General features: G+C 46.9%; 1 protein-coding gene across 2 annotated transcripts in view; it reads right to left on the bottom strand.

The window, feature by feature from the left end:
* DMXL1 (Dmx like 1) overlaps positions 1–17373 on the bottom strand; it is a 1868248-nt gene that overhangs the window by 60186 nt on the left and 1790689 nt on the right. For both annotated transcript variants that reach the window (XM_069625559.1, XM_069625560.1), the window contains exon 42: positions 2359–2576. In XM_069625559.1, coding sequence (XP_069481660.1) covers positions 2359–2576 — 218 coding nt within the window. The remainder of the gene's footprint in view (positions 1–2358; positions 2577–17373) is intronic.

The following is a 17373-nucleotide window of genomic DNA, read 5'->3' as shown; positions in this document are numbered from 1 at the left end:
ACTACCGCTCCCCCTGCGATTCCTCCCACATATCCAGCCCTCCCTGAGAGAACACTGGAAGACTCTCCTGCTAACTACCAAACACACGCTAAGCTCATGGGACTGGGCCCTGAAACAAAAAGGAATCCCAAGGGGACAAAGCCCACTCTACCTTATTTTCCATAACCAAAACTTTTCACCGGGGTCGAACCCCCGAAACTTCCAGAACTGGATCGACGGCGCCCTCGAGACCCTGGAACAGCTATACACCGGGAACACACCCCGCACCTTTGAACAATGTAAGGCGGTATTCCACCTACAGGAAAGGGACAGATATACGTACTACCAACTCCGTCACTGGTGCTCGCACCCCCAGACCCTCCGGGCGGCCGTCCGCCCCCTCGTCCCAGTGAACTAACACTGAAGGACCTTCCATCCCGGAGCAGGATCTCAACCCTATACAGACGCTTCCTGGGGGACTTCCTAAGCGCAAGAACGCGATGCATGGCTGGCCCAATGGGAGGCCGACCTGGGCCACCCGATTGACTACCAGTCCTGGGTAGACATTTGGACTCGCACCCACTCCTCATCTACTTGTGTGACCAACAAGGAATGCGCATACAAGCTGATGCTACGATGGTACTACCCCCCCCCCCCTAGACTACACTACATGAACCCTCGGGTAGACCCTTCCTGCTGGAGAGGGTGCTCCCAGCCTGGCTTTTTTTCACATGTGGTGGGCTTGCCCAAAGATCCAACAATTCTGGGAACAGTGCCTGGCGACGATTGAACAAATTACTGGGATGACACTCCCCTGGAACCCGAAATGGCCCTGTGGGGGTCCCGACCCCTGGGGTATAGCCCCGCTCCGGAAACAGAGCGAAACAAGTAACGGAATGCCCCTTGGCTGCCAAAATTGTGCTAGCCCACGTCTGGAAGTCCCCGGATGGCCCATGCATGGCCTACTGGTGGGGTAAACTTTGGGACATCCTGATCGCGGAAAAAGTGACCGCGGCAAGGGCGGGAGTCCTGCATCGTTTCCATAACCTCTGGGCCCGAGTGCTGGATTACGACCAACGATTCCCCGCCTTAACATTTAAACCGCTCAACACTGGATGGACTCTGAGGGATCAAGAGCCCGCCTGAGGGACGGGGTCGGCGGACGGTCCCTCGGAATGCAGGAACGGGGGGGGGGCTCTGGGGACCAGGGGAGGGGAGAAAGAAGGGAGAATATGAGCTAAAGGGAACTGCCAATAGGTGTAAAAGTCTTATTCAATGTTGTTTGTAAACTGTCCTGCCTTGGTTTCAAATAAACATATTTTAAAAAAATAAATAAAAAAAAAAGCATACACACACAATCTATTGCTTGGAAGTATCTTCAAGGTGACATGCAGAGAGGTGTATCAATCTTAAAAACATAAATCAAGAATTGGCAAAACCAACAGTTTTGGCTTTTATGCTGGCATTTGCATGGATCTTCCATAATGGTGCTACATGGCCATAATATGGTAACTGCAGCAAAATTGTAAGTTCCTGGACATATAATAGCACTGGATAAGCCAAAACCGTTGGCTTTGCCAATGCTTGTTTATCTATAGTACTGGTTGGAGGGACTAAGGGAAAGTGTAAAAAAATTATGTGTTTGTGGACGGAAGTTGTTTTTTTCAGTAGAACAAGAAAAGAATAAGTAAAATGATTTATAAAAAGAAAATCGCAAAGGGTGCCACAAACATTTTCATAAGCTTTTCTAGCAAATGTTTTCTTTTTTTGGTGACGGGATGAAATGTAAGGGAAAAGTAGTTAAAAAATAATCACAGAATTCCAATGGGTTTCTCAAAGGGGGGTAAACATGTAAGGAACTTCACAAAACTACAGAAATAATATGTTACCAACAGACAAAAAGATGGGAAAAGACAACATTTTGAGAAAGACTTAAGTACAAGGTCTCTTGCTCTCTACTATTGTGGATCATCCCTGTTGCTCCCTCCAACAGCCATGTACAACCCACATAGGACCAGTAAGGGAGTTGTGCCTTTTAAGTTACCACCCAACCTTGCTAGATATTTGAGGGATCTGAATGGCCCACCAAATCTGAGAGGTTTGGTAGTTTTGAACAGCCTGTCGAACTTGGGCCTACCCTCCCAAATGTACAAGGGAGTTCAGGTGAAACTTCACTCTGCAGTCGAAGCTCGTGAAGAATTTAGGAGTCTTGAATGTCGAATATACTTTGACTCTCTAGTACAGAGGCCAAGAAATTTGCCCCACTCTAACAATGTCTGAGACTAAGTAGAACACTAACTTGCAAAAACAAAATCAATGCAACTATTATTTTGCATTATATGCAAAAATGTGTTTTCCCTTGCACTTTTTTATTATTACCTTTATGCTTCCTTCTGCAGATCCAGTGACAAAGTACTCCTCTGTTGGATCCACAGCCACAGCTTTAACGGGAGATTCATGACACTGGAAATGTTTCCTTTGTTGTCTTTGGCGCAGATCAAACAAACAAGTGAAACCCTTTCTGCCTCCGGAAATCAACAGCTGATGCTTTGGAGCGTAGGCCAAAACAGTGGCTCCACTATCATGGCAAGTAAAAGCTAAAATCAAAAATAAAAGGCAACATTAGTGGAGAAAAAAAGTACTGGGTTGCTTTACGAAAATTGCATTTTGGTCTTATTACACACATTTATTAGAGTAGTTAAACCTACCAGGCAAATAGATGTAGGAATTCCCTACCAATCAGAGAAGTCACTATGCTGATAGGAAGGCACAAGTGTCTGAGGAATACATGGAAAGTTACTCACCATAGTGACTACTGTACTCCTGGATAATAGTACCCCCTTTCCTCCGTAGTTAGGGGAGTACCTGCCATGCGTGGTCTGGAGCCTTGAAGCACAGGAGAGCACGCTTCCCCTTTAAATATGCATGCAGAGTAGGGCAACATGCGCATGTGTGCATCCCTGCCATTTATTCCCCCTCAGTCCACTTCACCCACTGAGAGAACCAGGAACATTTCAGGGGGATGGGAGGCAGGTGTGTGGGAGAAAGGGAACGAAGGGCTAGTAGTACAATAACCACTGGGGTAACGTTGCCTTATTCCTGTGTCCGGTCCCGGGTCCTCCATACATTTGAGGTACTACCAAGCATCACTTTACCTGTGCTCAGGAGGACTGCTTGCCCAAACTAGGCATACACTCTGGAGCTGGTGCCAAACGTGTTGTGTTTACAGAAGGGTGAGTTAATGCCACATGTAGCCACTTTGCAAATCATATCTTATTGAACATGTCTCTGGAGTGCCACAACCTTGGATCTAGTCAGGTGGGTATGTAGTCCATTTGCTATAATCTTGCCCTGCAGCCTATAACAGCGCTCTATGCAAGAGACTATCCATCGAGTGATAGGTGTTTTGCCTGCTGTGACGGTTCACAGGATACTTCTCCCCAGAGGAGAGCCCTTCCCTGTGAGGCTAGGGAGGTGAGTTTGCTAGGCAAGAATCCCCTTAGGGGTGGCAGTCAGCGAGACCTCACAGGGAGAGACTCCCTCTTGGAGATGGGGACTCCCGTTCCGTCCAGGAACTCCATATAACCTCTCCTGGGGAGGTAACTATAACATCAAACAATCAAAACCTTCCCTCCAAACTAGTCACTACTTGCTACTGTAATGTTACCAGTAATCAACCTTCACTGACCACCCATACTCTGAAGAAGAAGAATGGGAGAACCATGAGGAATAATCAGTGGTTGGTAGCCAATCAACCAGAGACAAAGAAGATAGTGCAAAGCATGATGAATACACCATGGAAAGAGACAAAGCACTGTGAGCCTATGCTGGAGGTCGAGGGGCACTGTGAGAAACCTGAAGGCGTCTCCCTAGCTAGTCCCTGGGGTTCTGTCATCCAGGCGACCAGGACACAGCGTTCGCTATCGGATCTGGTTCTTGGGGGTGGACAAGTGAGGGAGGATTACCTGCATGGGAGGTCCTCGGGGTGTGGGACACTGACGGCTGAGACATGGTATCCCCCTTCCTTCAATAACTTTTCCCCACCCTACCATGTAGAACATTCGAAAACACTGCCCCCCCTTTCCCTAACAAGAACACTTTCACACAACGGACTAACACCCGAGCCGTTTACCTGACATGTCCCAGTACAAGGGTCAGGCAAAGTCAGCCAATTGACGAGAATTACGCACACCCGATGGCCCTTTCCCTTCCCCACAGGGATAAAAGGTGGAGCAAGAGGGCACAGTACAAACAAGGCAAACCGCACGAGACAGCTATGCAGTCCCAGCAGTTCAAGAGAAGGAGAAAGCGGCAAATATCGAGAGGCTGACAAGGAAAGAGACAGCCTTGCCCTTTTTGACAAAACCTAGCAAACCCTCCACGGAAAGAATTCTAAGGCCACTAAAATTATTGCAGTTCTTAATTTCAAATGAAACGGTTTTAATGTTACACAAGATTCCCAGCAAGATGACGGGGGATATTCAAGCAGCATGTGAATCCATGAAAAATCCAATGATGGAGAAGTACTTATTTTATCATGTACATTTTCAACCTCTAGGCAAGACTCTTGACAAAGGGGCATTACAGGTAATTGGATCTGCTGTGGAATTGTCTGTTTTTGCCGCACTTCATAGAGCATGGTTTTCTTTGAGAAGATTTTTTGAGTCAGAGATAGCAAAAGTGCAACGCTGGAACCGGGGAAATACCCAGAGGAGTGCACGGCATATCGTCCAAGATTTATAGCAAGGTACAGATTGGGGGGAAGTGCGCCCATCTTTGATTGATCAGGATCAAACCGACTATCAATGATAAAGGGGCGCATGACAACATCAGAAGAGTGGTGGATCTTATAGCATTGGCTCCTCAGAGCCTGGATAGGTTTGTGGTATTATTGTTAAAAGCACACAGGGCATTCGATAATATTAGCTGGGAATATCTGGAATCCTTATTGGAGGTGTACAGGTTTGGCCCCAACATCACTAGATACAAGTCTAATTTTAAGATCCCCAAAATGAAATCAAGGGTGAATGGCCAATGGACCTCTCCCCATCCATGAGACCTTTGGGGAGGGGAACCACCAATGTAGGACTTATGCAGGGTTGCGTATTGGCCGCCTGCCTATTTAACCTATACCTCTCTGACATCACACACTCCTACTCTCTGAGATTGGGCAATCTAAAAGTCACTGGACTCCTCTTTGCAGAAGATGATGTTCTTTTTGATAAAACAACAGTAGGCCTCCAGAGATCTCTATAGGCAGTAGAACACTATATGAGAGAAGACATCCATAATGACAACTACAAATAAAAAATCTGTGAACTTTGGTCCTTAGCCTCTGGAAAAACAGCCTCTAGAAACATCTAATGAAATGAAGCATCTAGGTTTCCCAATCACAAATAGAGCAAAGTTTAGTTCTCTGCCAACAAGACAAACAAAAACAAGCACAATTTCGTGTCCAAAGTAAAACCACCATGTTGAAATACTGCAGATATACTCTAACACCGCAGATAAGTTATTACAATGGGAAGTTGATGCCTACTCTGCTCTATGGAACGGCTCGAAAGCGCCTATTGGAAAAGGTTATTAAATCTACCTATGTCGAGTCTGTATGTTCTAATTCGTCATGAGTTGGCCCTGGTCACATGGAGGAAGCTCATTCAAATTGCTAAACTTATGCTATATGCCAAGATCTTGGACTACCCCGCCCCCACAAGGAACTCCTTGTTTGAGAATCTTAAAACAGCTCTGGAAAGGATGAACATGGTACCATTGTCTACATTTGTGGGCGAGCGTAAACTAATGCAGGAATGAATAAGAACATCCTGACCAATAACCCAGTTAAAGTCTATAGAAAGAACAAACTAGACCAATGAAGTGAAAATCAGGATGCACTCGCCAAATATAGGCTACATTCCTTATTGGCAAAACATCATACGCCCTACAGGAAATTGCATAATTATACTGAAAAATTCAGAGACTATACATTTAGGTAATCAACAAATAGTCATAGGCTCCCAACGAACATGGCTAAATGACCTGTTCATTGGGAAGATACTCACTTGCCACAGCCACACTTTAGCTCACTACATCTTTCACAGAAGAGAAATAGCCATTTGCATATCAGTCTTTGTCACTCCCATATGGGCAGTCCACCACCGAAATGCTATGGCAATTCTCTTCTGAACAAGAGTACCAACAGCAACCCCAGACACATGTTTCAGGCTTGTTGGGCCTCATCAGTGAGGTGGAGCTGTGCCTCTCTGAGCACAGTGAAAGGGGAAGAGGAGACAGTCATTTAAGATTCTGCATCGGGGCATTTCCAGTGCTGCACCTTTTGATACAGAGATGCTTGAACTCTGCTCACATTGTATCCTAAATGTTTCAGAAATATAAGGTTATGCAATGGTTTCCTCACTGATACAAAATATGTCGCATTCTGTTTCTAGTGTTGTGACTCGTTCCTTGGCTAGAGTGGGGAATCACAATTCCAGTGACATTCTCTTCCTAGACATCACTTGATGTAAGATACCATGTGCGACTTTAGCAATAGCTTTCAACAGAAAATTATTTCAGATCTGTGCGAGAACCTTTGAAGACTTTCAACAGATTGGGATACAACATTATTTCCGATCTCTGTGGGAGATCTCTTTAGGACAAGGATTAGCATTGATTCCCTTTTACTATTGCATTGGAGGGCGATAGCATGTGAGGTGGGACACACCGTTTGTGGGTGTTTGGTTATTTACCCACCCATTGACTGTCCATGGCCATGCTAATCCCTGTGACAATTAGCAACCGCAGCCTACCCCATCCCACCCGAAACGCGTCCTCCTGGATCTCACTGTGCTAGCTCTATCAGGCAGTAATATCACATTTTGGCATGTTGGTTATTTATAAGCAGTCTGCCGAGATTGAATGGCTTAATTATAGCTGTATAGGCACTTGTGGATTAATGAAAATGTCTTCAGCAAGTGTGCCTACAGCCACTTGAATCATATCTGTTCCTTACACTGTAATCCTATTAAAAAGAAGCCTTGCCAAAGCCTAAAGGTTTTGCTTTTGTATAGTAAGATATAGGCAATTATCAGGTATTCCTAACATATGCCAGGTAATCACCATTTTCAGATTGTTGCCATGTTATTGCTAGGCAGTACCATTGTGGCAGTACTGACAAATGCTTATCCTATGCCTACACAAACGTTACAATTGTTGGCTTTTTCAAGCTTTTTAATATGCTGCAGAAACCCTTGGAATAGCATGTTCACATTATATGAAACTAAGAATAAACATAAAAAGGGGCATAATTGAATGCCCAAATGTAGCCCCTGTTAGTAGGCTTGGCAGCATGTTATTGATGAACTCAATGCAAATTGCTCAAAACAACCGACAACTCAAAAAACAGCATAAATAAATAAACTAGATATTTATCTTGCTCTAGAACACATTTTCTGTACCGGGCACCAGTCATGCTTTGCCTTTTACTGCTGGGATATTGTTGTAGTGTTAATATTTAATCTACTATTGACTGTGTATATGAGCTTTAGTGACAGCACACATTTTGAACATATTGCAAGTTGAAACACACACCATAAGTAATCACATGGCATTACAAAGATAATGTTAAAAACCACACAGACACAATGCTGACATATTGTATTCTGTCAGCATCTTTTTTTATTTTGAATGGCATCAGGTCTTTCTACAGAAATTCCATATTCAGGTCTTTAAAACAGTTAGAATCTAACATAATGGTGCTGTTCCCTTAAATGAATACATGGAATTTTGCAAAAACACATACAAACACATAGGCGCTATTGGCATCCACAGGAACAATTCAGGAAGTGGCAGAAAGTGGACTGCTGACTGGGAGATTCTGCTCTTACACGGAAGAAACAAATCGAGCAGGAGGAAGGTGTTCAGTGTTACACACACTGTGTTGAGGACTCGCTTTCACAAGTAAATATTTGTTGATAGTCCCTTACCATATACACGTGTAGTAACGTGTTGTGCCCCTCCATATTTGTGCTCCTCCCTTGTCTGAGCCTTTGTACTCCTCCCCTCTCTGAGCGCCTGTTGCTATAGAGAAATACTAGGTTCTGAAGTTGACGGCGCGTCACTAATGTTTGTATTATCGTGTCTTTTGTTCTAGCGTCCTGTATTTGGATCAGCTACTGTGAGCCCGCCCCCCCACCCATTCAGAGGAACACAGAAATACCCATAGATCAGCGCACCAGGAAGTGGCAGAAAGTGGACTGTTCACTGTTCACTGGGCGCGGCGCGCAGTGCGCTGATAGTGGTAAGGTCCTCTGCTTCCCTGTCGACACTAACTTAATCCCGTATTGACTCGAGTAAGTACCTTTGAGTAATAGAGTAGCGTGTGTAGTACATGCTACACTGTGAGGTATGGAATTACGATCGACTAAGATCCCACAACAAGGAGAACGTGAACCAGTCACACATAAGGGAATACAGAGAGAGTGTGCTATTAATAAGAACGTGCATAACGAAGAGCCAGCCGGGTGTGTAAAAGGAAAATTATTACACAGCCCATTGACGAAGGGTAAGCTTGCCAAAATGATCTCTTTCTTTGATCAAATTGAAAATAATCATACTAAATCCTCTGCCACTGAGGAGCCTAGTATGTCTAGAAATTAAGTTGAATGTTGTGTAACAGAAATTATGGATGCTCTATCGTCTGCCTTTCCCTGTATTAGCAGCAAGCTAATCACACAAATATTAACGCCTACACTATCAGAACAAGATAAATATATAGATGCAGATCTAAGTGAAATGCATGGAGAAAAAATGTCTGATTTAGAAATGTGCAGAAGGTTACAAGCAAATGATAAAAGGATAGGGCGGTAAAATGACTGTTCCCCATTATTAAGTAATGGTGCAGTATGGAAAGAGACCACTATTATCCTGTCTGAGATTATGAGTAAGAAGAAGGAAATAGCAAAAGATGAGTTGCTTAATCCAGGAGAGCGATTTGAAATTGATCCCTCATCTGGATTAATAGTTATAAGGAAAGCTCGCCTGGCAATTGACAATATCATGCAGGATAACCCGATTGTGCCATTGCCAGCTAATAACCCAGATGCTCCCTCATATGATCGCCCAAATGATATTCATTTTGTAAGCATGAATACTGAAGAATTATTTCAGGCACTTGAAAATGTTTTGGTCTCCCTTGTTGAAAAATGTGAATCTATAGAGAACAAACTAGCAATCCATTCTCTTTTACTTTGTGATATTAGTAAAAGAAGTAAACAGAAGTTCTGCGAGAGTGGTACCATCACTGATAATAGTACAAACATTGAGATTGGACAACCTAAGCTCAAAACAAATATTCGCTATGTGAGTGGAGATGTGAACAAATTGAATGAGCTAGTAGAAAAATATAACGAATATACCATAACAGAAGATGTTATGATTAAGAGGGAAATTTGCCTAGGCGAGAGTAGTAAAGTTAAACGACCATTGAAACAGAAAAGCATAATAAGAAAAGAGGATATGGACAAGCAGCTATGTATAATGCAAATAAGAAAAAAGTACCTAGGAACGGTTGCAGCTGACCTGGGAAAAAGCAAGCAAGTGAAGAGTATTGAACCCAAAAGCATATCGATGTACAAAGAAGCCAACTATGTTGGCGACCATGAAGCAGTCATACACGAACAACAGGCTAAGAGCGGTAGTAGACAAAAAAATAAGAAGCAAAACAAAACCACTGATACTGACATTAGAGACTTCCTAATTAATCCAGCTCAGATGGAGACTGGTAAAATTAGTGAAGAGTAGCAAGGCCCAATGAAGAAAACTGGGAAGCGGCATAAGAACAATAAAATAGCTTGATGTATACAGATGAAATACGGTTAGATGTAAACAAGCTTTATGAGAATACATCGTGGGAGGTAGCGCACGTTCAGGAAAAATAAGATGTAATAAAGTGGTAAAGAATAGTAAAAACATCAATGAAACTCCTCTGACGAGAGAGAGTGCGAGTGAAAAGAGCAGATTATAATAATGAAAAACGCCTAACATGAGTGATTCAATAAGGGCTTTGCAAATTGAAAAAAATAGATGTGACTAAGATGATGGTCCTCAATAGAAGTCGTATGCTTCAAATATGTGCGTCTATTGTTCCTTTGAGGATGATAGTCTCAGATGATTTTAAAATTGTTGACCAAGTAGTAACTGCCACTAAAATTATTACCAATCTAAGGTGTAGAGATGTTACAATTCATGAATTCCTATTAAGCCACAGAAATGTGTCTGAGAACCTAGGCTATACGTGTAAAGAAATACGTATGTTGAAAGAGCAGTATGATCCAAAAAGGTTAAATGAAGTTGATGCTAGGAATAAGTCAGAGAGTAAGTCTAAAGATAAAATAAATATAGAAAATAAGAAACTCTTCAGTGACATGCCAGAGAGACCAATTAACAAAGATATACCAGACGGCTATTGGCAGTGGCTGCCAACAGCCTTCAAATCCCATTTCGAAACAAGCTCCTGATGTCCCTGATATTATTCTTTCCTGGAATACCCGAGGTAACTCACACTATGTTAGCGACGATGGGCTAATGGATAACATTAAGAAATTCAGAGTCATAGCTCTACAGGAAACAAGGCTTACTAAAGAATATGAAATAGATGGGCCTAGTAGCCATGTAAGCACTGCTACACAAGGATTTAGAGATCGACCTAAAGGCGGTCTCCTGATCTCTATTAAACAACCATGGAGTGGGATTAGACATATATAATTTTCTAAAATGGTGTTAGCAGTGACTGTTACATGTAAGTTGTCAACAATAGATACATTTGTACTTATCAATATATATAATTCATCCAATGTTAAGTGCTGTAAAGAAAATATAGCCACGATAACTAAAATTCTTATGGAAATTGGCAATACCATGCCGCTGATTATTGTGGGCGACTTCAAAGCGAAAATTAATTTTATGTCTGAGGTTACTACAGAGGAATATAAATATGAACCAATACCTAAGAGTCACAACAAAAAGGAGGCTAAATAATGGGTGACACTGTTAAATAAATTCGAGGAATGTGACCCGGGTTTCTGGAACCAGTATGAGCACTATGGACTATATGATTGTGAACACAAGAGTGCAATCGTTTGTGCTTGATATGGCAGTGCGATGCAGAGAAGAAAGTGATCTTTTACCACTATACCTATGGCTGATTACCAGGACGATAGTGAGAGACGAACACCAAACAATGGTGATATTGGTGTAAACTCTGCAGGGAACAGAATAAAATGGAACCCTAGGAATATAGAGAAAGGTAATAACATTGCCAAACCACTGCTGGAAAACGTTATTGAATCATTTGAATACGGTGAAATGAATGAAGCGAGTAATATGTTGAGTATGTTTGAGCAATTGACTGAGCAGATAAAAGACGCTGTAAATATAAAACGTGGGTATAAGACGGTGAATGAAAGATGGAACTTAGAACATCATAAGAAATTTGATAAAGAAATACAATAAAAAAAACCCCACTTATGATGAATATTCGGAACTGCATAAAAGAGAATGACTTAAATGTAGTTGACAAGATATACCAATGTAAAATTCAGTATAGAAAATGGCTCAAAAATCAATTGAAGAAAAAAAAAGGAACTATGGCTTAGATTGGCCTATACATCAAATAATAAGAATAGCCAAATTATGTGGGATATCATTAATGAGAGGAAAGAAAAGACGTTCCCTATTAATTGCGAGAGTAGGTGGATTACCCATGTTAAGAATACATTAGGAACCCTGGGGAGTGATGAAAAAGATTACCAGTATAAAATAATTATATGGAAGGGTACCTATACAGTGGACTCTCTAACCAACTTAATTAAAAAACTACCAAAGTCTAGAGCAGCCGGACCAGATAGCACTTGTAATGCCTTATTACACCAGTCCCCTGAAAAATGGGCTAAGGTACTAAATATTGTCTTTCAGTGGAAAGTAGTGAATGGAAAGATACCTGAAAACTGGAAGAAGAGTATCATATTACCTACATACAAAAAAGGTGATCGGAAAGATCCTGTTAACTATAGGTTACTCGCAATGCTGGATATCCCTGCAAAAATGTTTGCTAAAAATCTGTTGAACGAACTTAATCAGTGGATATCCAGCTGTGGGATACTACCAGAATATCAATCTGGTTTTAGAATTGGGTCGTCAACTTCCCATAATATAGCTATCTTGGTAAGTGCTATTGAGTATTCTTGGAAGAATGGAGGGCTGCCAGTATATGTAGCGTATATTGATTTCTCGGCAGCCTTCGATACTATTGCACAAAGCAAATTATGGGCAAAAATAGAACTTTGTGGAATTCCTGGTGGGCTGCTATCCATGATACAGCTGCTCTACCAGGACACATCAGTGAGAATACACTTGGACATAGAGAGGAGAATGTCTGAAAATATCCGGACGTTACGTGCGGTTAAACAAGTGTGCACTCTTGCAGCCACCCTGTTTAATTTATACTTGGCAGACTTCCTTCAAAAGGAACAAGTTACTTACCTGTAACTGTTGTTCTCCAGCATGGGTCTGGCATGGATTCACATGCTCATGAATATTCCCCGTCGTCAGGCTGGGAATCCTCGGTAAAGAAAAATCAGTATCAGTTTCGTTTCTGATCTGTCTTTCGTAGTAGTAACCAATCACTGATCTCTGCGTCATACTGACCACAGCCAATGACTGCCCTCTCCCTAAGACCCGCCTCTGGCAGCCATCTTCAGATTTGGTAGCACGTGAAGTGGCAGTATGACCAAGTGAAGAGCCGCAGAAGGGTAGGCGGGAGGGTTCGCATGTGAATCCATGCCAGACCCATGCTGGAGAACAACAGTTACAGGTAATTAACTTGTTCCTTCTCCAGCATGGGGTCTGGCATGGATTCACATGCTCATGAATATAAGAATACATAGCAGTACACACATGCACAACCACGGGAGGTGGCAAAAGGCTCAACATTAAGCAATACAAAAAACTCAACATTAAGCATCTCTTACCTCCTCACCAGGCTCACCTTAAGCGAACAGGTTGCGCAGCACTGCTTGGCCGACCCTGGACTCCTCCCTGGAATCCCGATCGACGCAGTAGAATCTCGTGAAGGTGTGCGTCGACCTCCACATAGCAGCCCTGCAGATGTCCAGCAGGGGCACACCAGATAAGAACGCCGTAGTAGCAGCGATCGCTCTGGTCGAATGGGCTCTCGGACGGCCTGGCAGCAGTCGGTTAGCCAACCGGTGGCAGTGCATGATGCAGCCGGAGAGCCATCTGGAAATAGAAGACTTCGAGAGAGCCTTCCCTTGATTCACAGGTCCAAAGTTCACGAATAGCTGTGATGTCCTCCGAAAACTCTTCGTGCGGTCCACATAGAACTTCAGCGCTCTAGCCACATCCAGCGAGTGCAAAGTCCTCTCGGCCGGCGACGAAGGAGACGGGAAGAAAACAGGTAACACCAGGGGCTCGTTAAGATGGAAGTCCGACGGCACCTTGGGCATAAAGGAGGGGTGCGTCCTAAGCACCACCCTCGAGGCATGGAAAGTCAAGTACGGTGCTTTGCAGGATAGGGCCTGGATCTCTCCCACTCGTCGTGCGGAAGTAATGGCCACCAGGAATGCAGTCTTCCACGACACAAACTTCATCGGTGCGGAGTGCATCGGCCCGAATGGGGGCCCCATGAGCCTGGTCAGCACCACGTTAAGTTCCCACGCCGGGGCCGGGGCCTTCACTGGCGGGAACGACCGGAACAGTCCTTTCATAAACTCTTTTACCAGTCGATGGGACCACAGGGACGTCCGTCCTGTGGTTCTGGTATATCTGGAGATCGCCGCCAGATGAATCTTAATGGAGGCATGGGCTAGCCCAGCCTTTGCCAGCGATAGCAGGTACAGCAGCACTTGAGGGGCCGTAATCCGTAGGGGGTTGATCTTCTGTGGTCGGCACCAGATAGAGAACCTCTTCCACTTTCGACCGTAGCATTTGAGAGTCGAGGACGCCCTGGCCTTTGCAAGAACCTCTCTGCAATCGGCCGGTATATCGTAGCCTCCAAACTCTAGCGCTGCAGGAGCCAAGCCTGCAGGTTCAGCAACGCCGGGTCGTGGTGGAAGATGGCTCCTCCTTCTCTGGAGAGAAGGTCCGCGTCCGCCGACAGCTTGATGGGAAGGGACGTTGACAAGTCCAGAAGGTCCGGGAACCAGATCTGCCTCGGCGGAACGAGAACACATCGTCCATGCTTGTCAGCTGGGGAAACCTGCTGGCGAACCTCTTGCACTTCGAGTTCGCCGCTGTTGCGAACAGGTCGATTTGAGGTTTGCCCCATCGTCGGAAGAGTCGATCCACCTGATCCTGGCGCAGTTCCCACTCGTGACACGCGCGCAGCTCCCTGCTGAGCGAGTCGGCGATGGTGTTTCTTTCTCCTGCCAGGTGGAAGGGAACCAGGAACATCCCCTCGGCGACCGCCCAGTGCCACAGATCCTGTGCCTCCTTGGATAGGGCTGGGGATCTGGTGCCTCCCTGCTTCCGTAAGTAAAACATTGTCGTGGTGTTGTCCGTGAAGATCCGCACCACCTTGCCCTTGAGCGACGGGAGGAACGATTTGAGAGCCCAGAACACGGCTCGGAGTTCCAGGACGTTGATGTGCAGGAGCCTCTCCTCCGGGAGCCAGAGGCCTCTTGCGTGGAGATCTCCGGTGTGGGCGCCCCAGCCTTCCAGGGAGGCGTCCGTCGTCACCGTCTCCTGGTACGCCGGCGTCTGAAAGTCCTTGCCCGCCGTGATGTGCGCTAGAACGCCCAACCACAGAATCGCCCGCCGGAACACCTCGTTGAGGGGGACCCTGTCTTCGAAGGTGCCCGTCGCCTGCATCCAACAGGCGTCGAGAAATTCTTGAAGAGGGCGCATCTGTAGTCTGCAGAGGCGCACCAGGTAGATGCAAGAGGACATCATCCCCAGGAGGGACTTGATGGGCCTCACCCTGGCCACGTCCGTGGCTAGCAGACGCTGCACTTTGCCTAGAATGGTCTTCGTCCGTTCTTCCGACGGTGCCGCCAGGCGCCTCACTGTATCGAGCTTCGCTCCCAGAAACAGGGCCACCTGCGACGGCACCTGGTGGGACTTTGGGTAATTTATGGCGAATCCCAGGGCTGTGAGTAGCTGGACGGTCCTCGCAGTGTGTTCGACGGCGAGTTCCCTCGTCCTTGAGCGGATGAGCCAGTCGTCCAGGTAGGGGTAGACGTGAATTCCCTGCAGGCGCAGCCGCGCCGCCACAGGTGCTAGGCACTTGGTAAAGACCCTGGGGGCCGACTTCAATCCGAACGGCAGTGCTCTGAATTGGTAGTGGCGTCCCTGGACGACGAACCTGAGGAACTTTTGGTGACTTTTGAGGATGGGAACGTGGAAGTAAGCATCCTCCAGGTCCAACGACGATAGAAAGTCGCCTTCCTCCAGCTGTCCCAGCACGTGCTGGAGGGTGACCATCCTGAACTTTTGTGACCTGATGTATTTGTTCAAACGACGAAGGTCCAGGATGGGGCGCCAGCCGCCTGTCTTCTTCCTGACGAGGAAGTACCTTGAGTACACCCCGGAGCCTCTTCGGGACAAGCTCGATGGCGCCTTCCCTGAGCATCGCCCGTACTTCCAACAGCAGTTGCGGGACGTGATTTTCCTTCCTGGCCACAGGTGGAACGTGAGGGCACTTCTTCAGGAATTCGATAGAGTGTCCTCTTGCCAGGGTATCCAGCACCCAACTGTCGGTGGAGATGGACTTCCACACGCTGACGAACTTCGTCAGCCGGCCTCCCACCGGGGTGCTTCGGTGGGGGCCCGAGGCCATGGCCGGTTCAGTCCTGCTTGGAGGTGGTGGCCTTGCTGCCCTGGCCAACTTGCCGACGGCGGCGAGGCGCTCCCTGCTTTCCACGACCCCTGTAGGCCTCCTGAGACGAGGAGCGTGCCGCCTGGCGGTAGGAAGACAAGCCACCGCTGGATCCCTTGGAGGCACCCTGACTGCCTCCGGAGCTCCAAAAGGGCCGTTGTTGCTGAAGGGCTCCTAGGGCGCGGGCCGTCTCCGTGTCCGTCTTTATGGCTTGGAGGGATTCGTCCACCGCCTTCCCGAATAAGTTGCGGCCGTCGAACGGCATGTCCAACACCCTGGTCTGGACGTCCTGACGGAAGTCGGTCGCCCGGAGCCAACCCCGTCGTCGTAGGCAAACACCGTTGCCCAGCTGGCGGAACCCGGTATCGGCAATATCGGTTGCCGCCGTTATGGCGTGGTCCGACGCCACCTCGCCTTCTTGAAGTATTTCCAGGGCCTCGGACCTCTTGTCGTCGGGTAGGAAGTCCAATATGGGGGCCAGTTTAAACCAGAGCTCCCTGTCGTAACTGGCCAGGATCGCCAGGGCGTTGGCTGCTTTGATCGTCGTCGCCGCCGACGAAATGCCCCGCCGCCCCATGGCGTCCAACTTCTTTCCCTCGCCGTCCGGCGGGGAATTCGACGTCGAGGCTCCTGACCCCGCCGCTTTCTTCTTCGCCGCCGCCGAGACGACCGAGTCTGGCGTTGGCTGGGCCCTGAGGCACAGGGGAGCGGTTTCGGGGACCCGGTACTTCTTCTCGTACCGGTCCCGTTTGGCTGGTGCCGTGGAGGGGTTCTTGAGAACCGACAGGCCCTCCTCCCAGATGTCATCGATTAGAGGGACCGCGATGACAGTCTTCCTCTTGGCCTCCCGGCGCTGATAGAGGAAACCTTCCTTTTTCTGCTCCTCCGGGCAGAGCTGGAACAATTCGGACGCCCTGGCGATCATGGCGTGGAATGAGCCAATCTCATCGGGCGGCGAGGCCCGTGCGACGGGAGACGGGAGAGCCGTTCCGTCGTCGTCGCCGTCAGAACCCGTCGTCGAGCCCATCGCACCGTCATCTCCCGACTCGTGGGAGGATGAGGATGGAACTGTAGGCCTTACGGGGGCGAGTGGAGGAGAGGGTTGGGTCCTCCGTCGTTTGTTCTGAGGACTTCCCGACGGGCCAGGTTGCGGGTCCTCCGGCCTGGGCCGTGGTAATCTCGTCCTTATCTCAGAGCATAAGGACTGGATCGCAGACAAAATTGCCACCGAGCTATCCTGAGGCCTAGGTTCCGGCTGTGCCGGAAGGGAAGGCTGCTCTTCCTCGCCATCGTCATCTTCCTCAGTTATCTCCCGAGGATCTTCCTTACGGGATCGAACCTTCTCGAATTGGACTTCGAGATCCCTCACGGCCTCGGTCAGTTCCTCCTCCGAGGCTGACTCCGAGCTCGAGGAGGCTACCGTGCCCCCCCTCGCTTCTTCCATCATGGTGGCCATGACGATGGGCTGAAAAGAGGATTCCCTCCTTGGCGGCAGGGAAACTCTA

Source organism: Ambystoma mexicanum, chromosome 6p (assembly GCF_040938575.1).
Source record: "Ambystoma mexicanum isolate Mex_15411 chromosome 6p, UKY_AmexF1_1, whole genome shotgun sequence".
NCBI lineage: Eukaryota > Metazoa > Chordata > Amphibia > Caudata > Ambystomatidae > Ambystoma > Ambystoma mexicanum.
The sequence above is the reverse complement of the archived record's forward strand: the minus strand, read 5'-3'. Positions and strand labels throughout refer to the sequence as shown.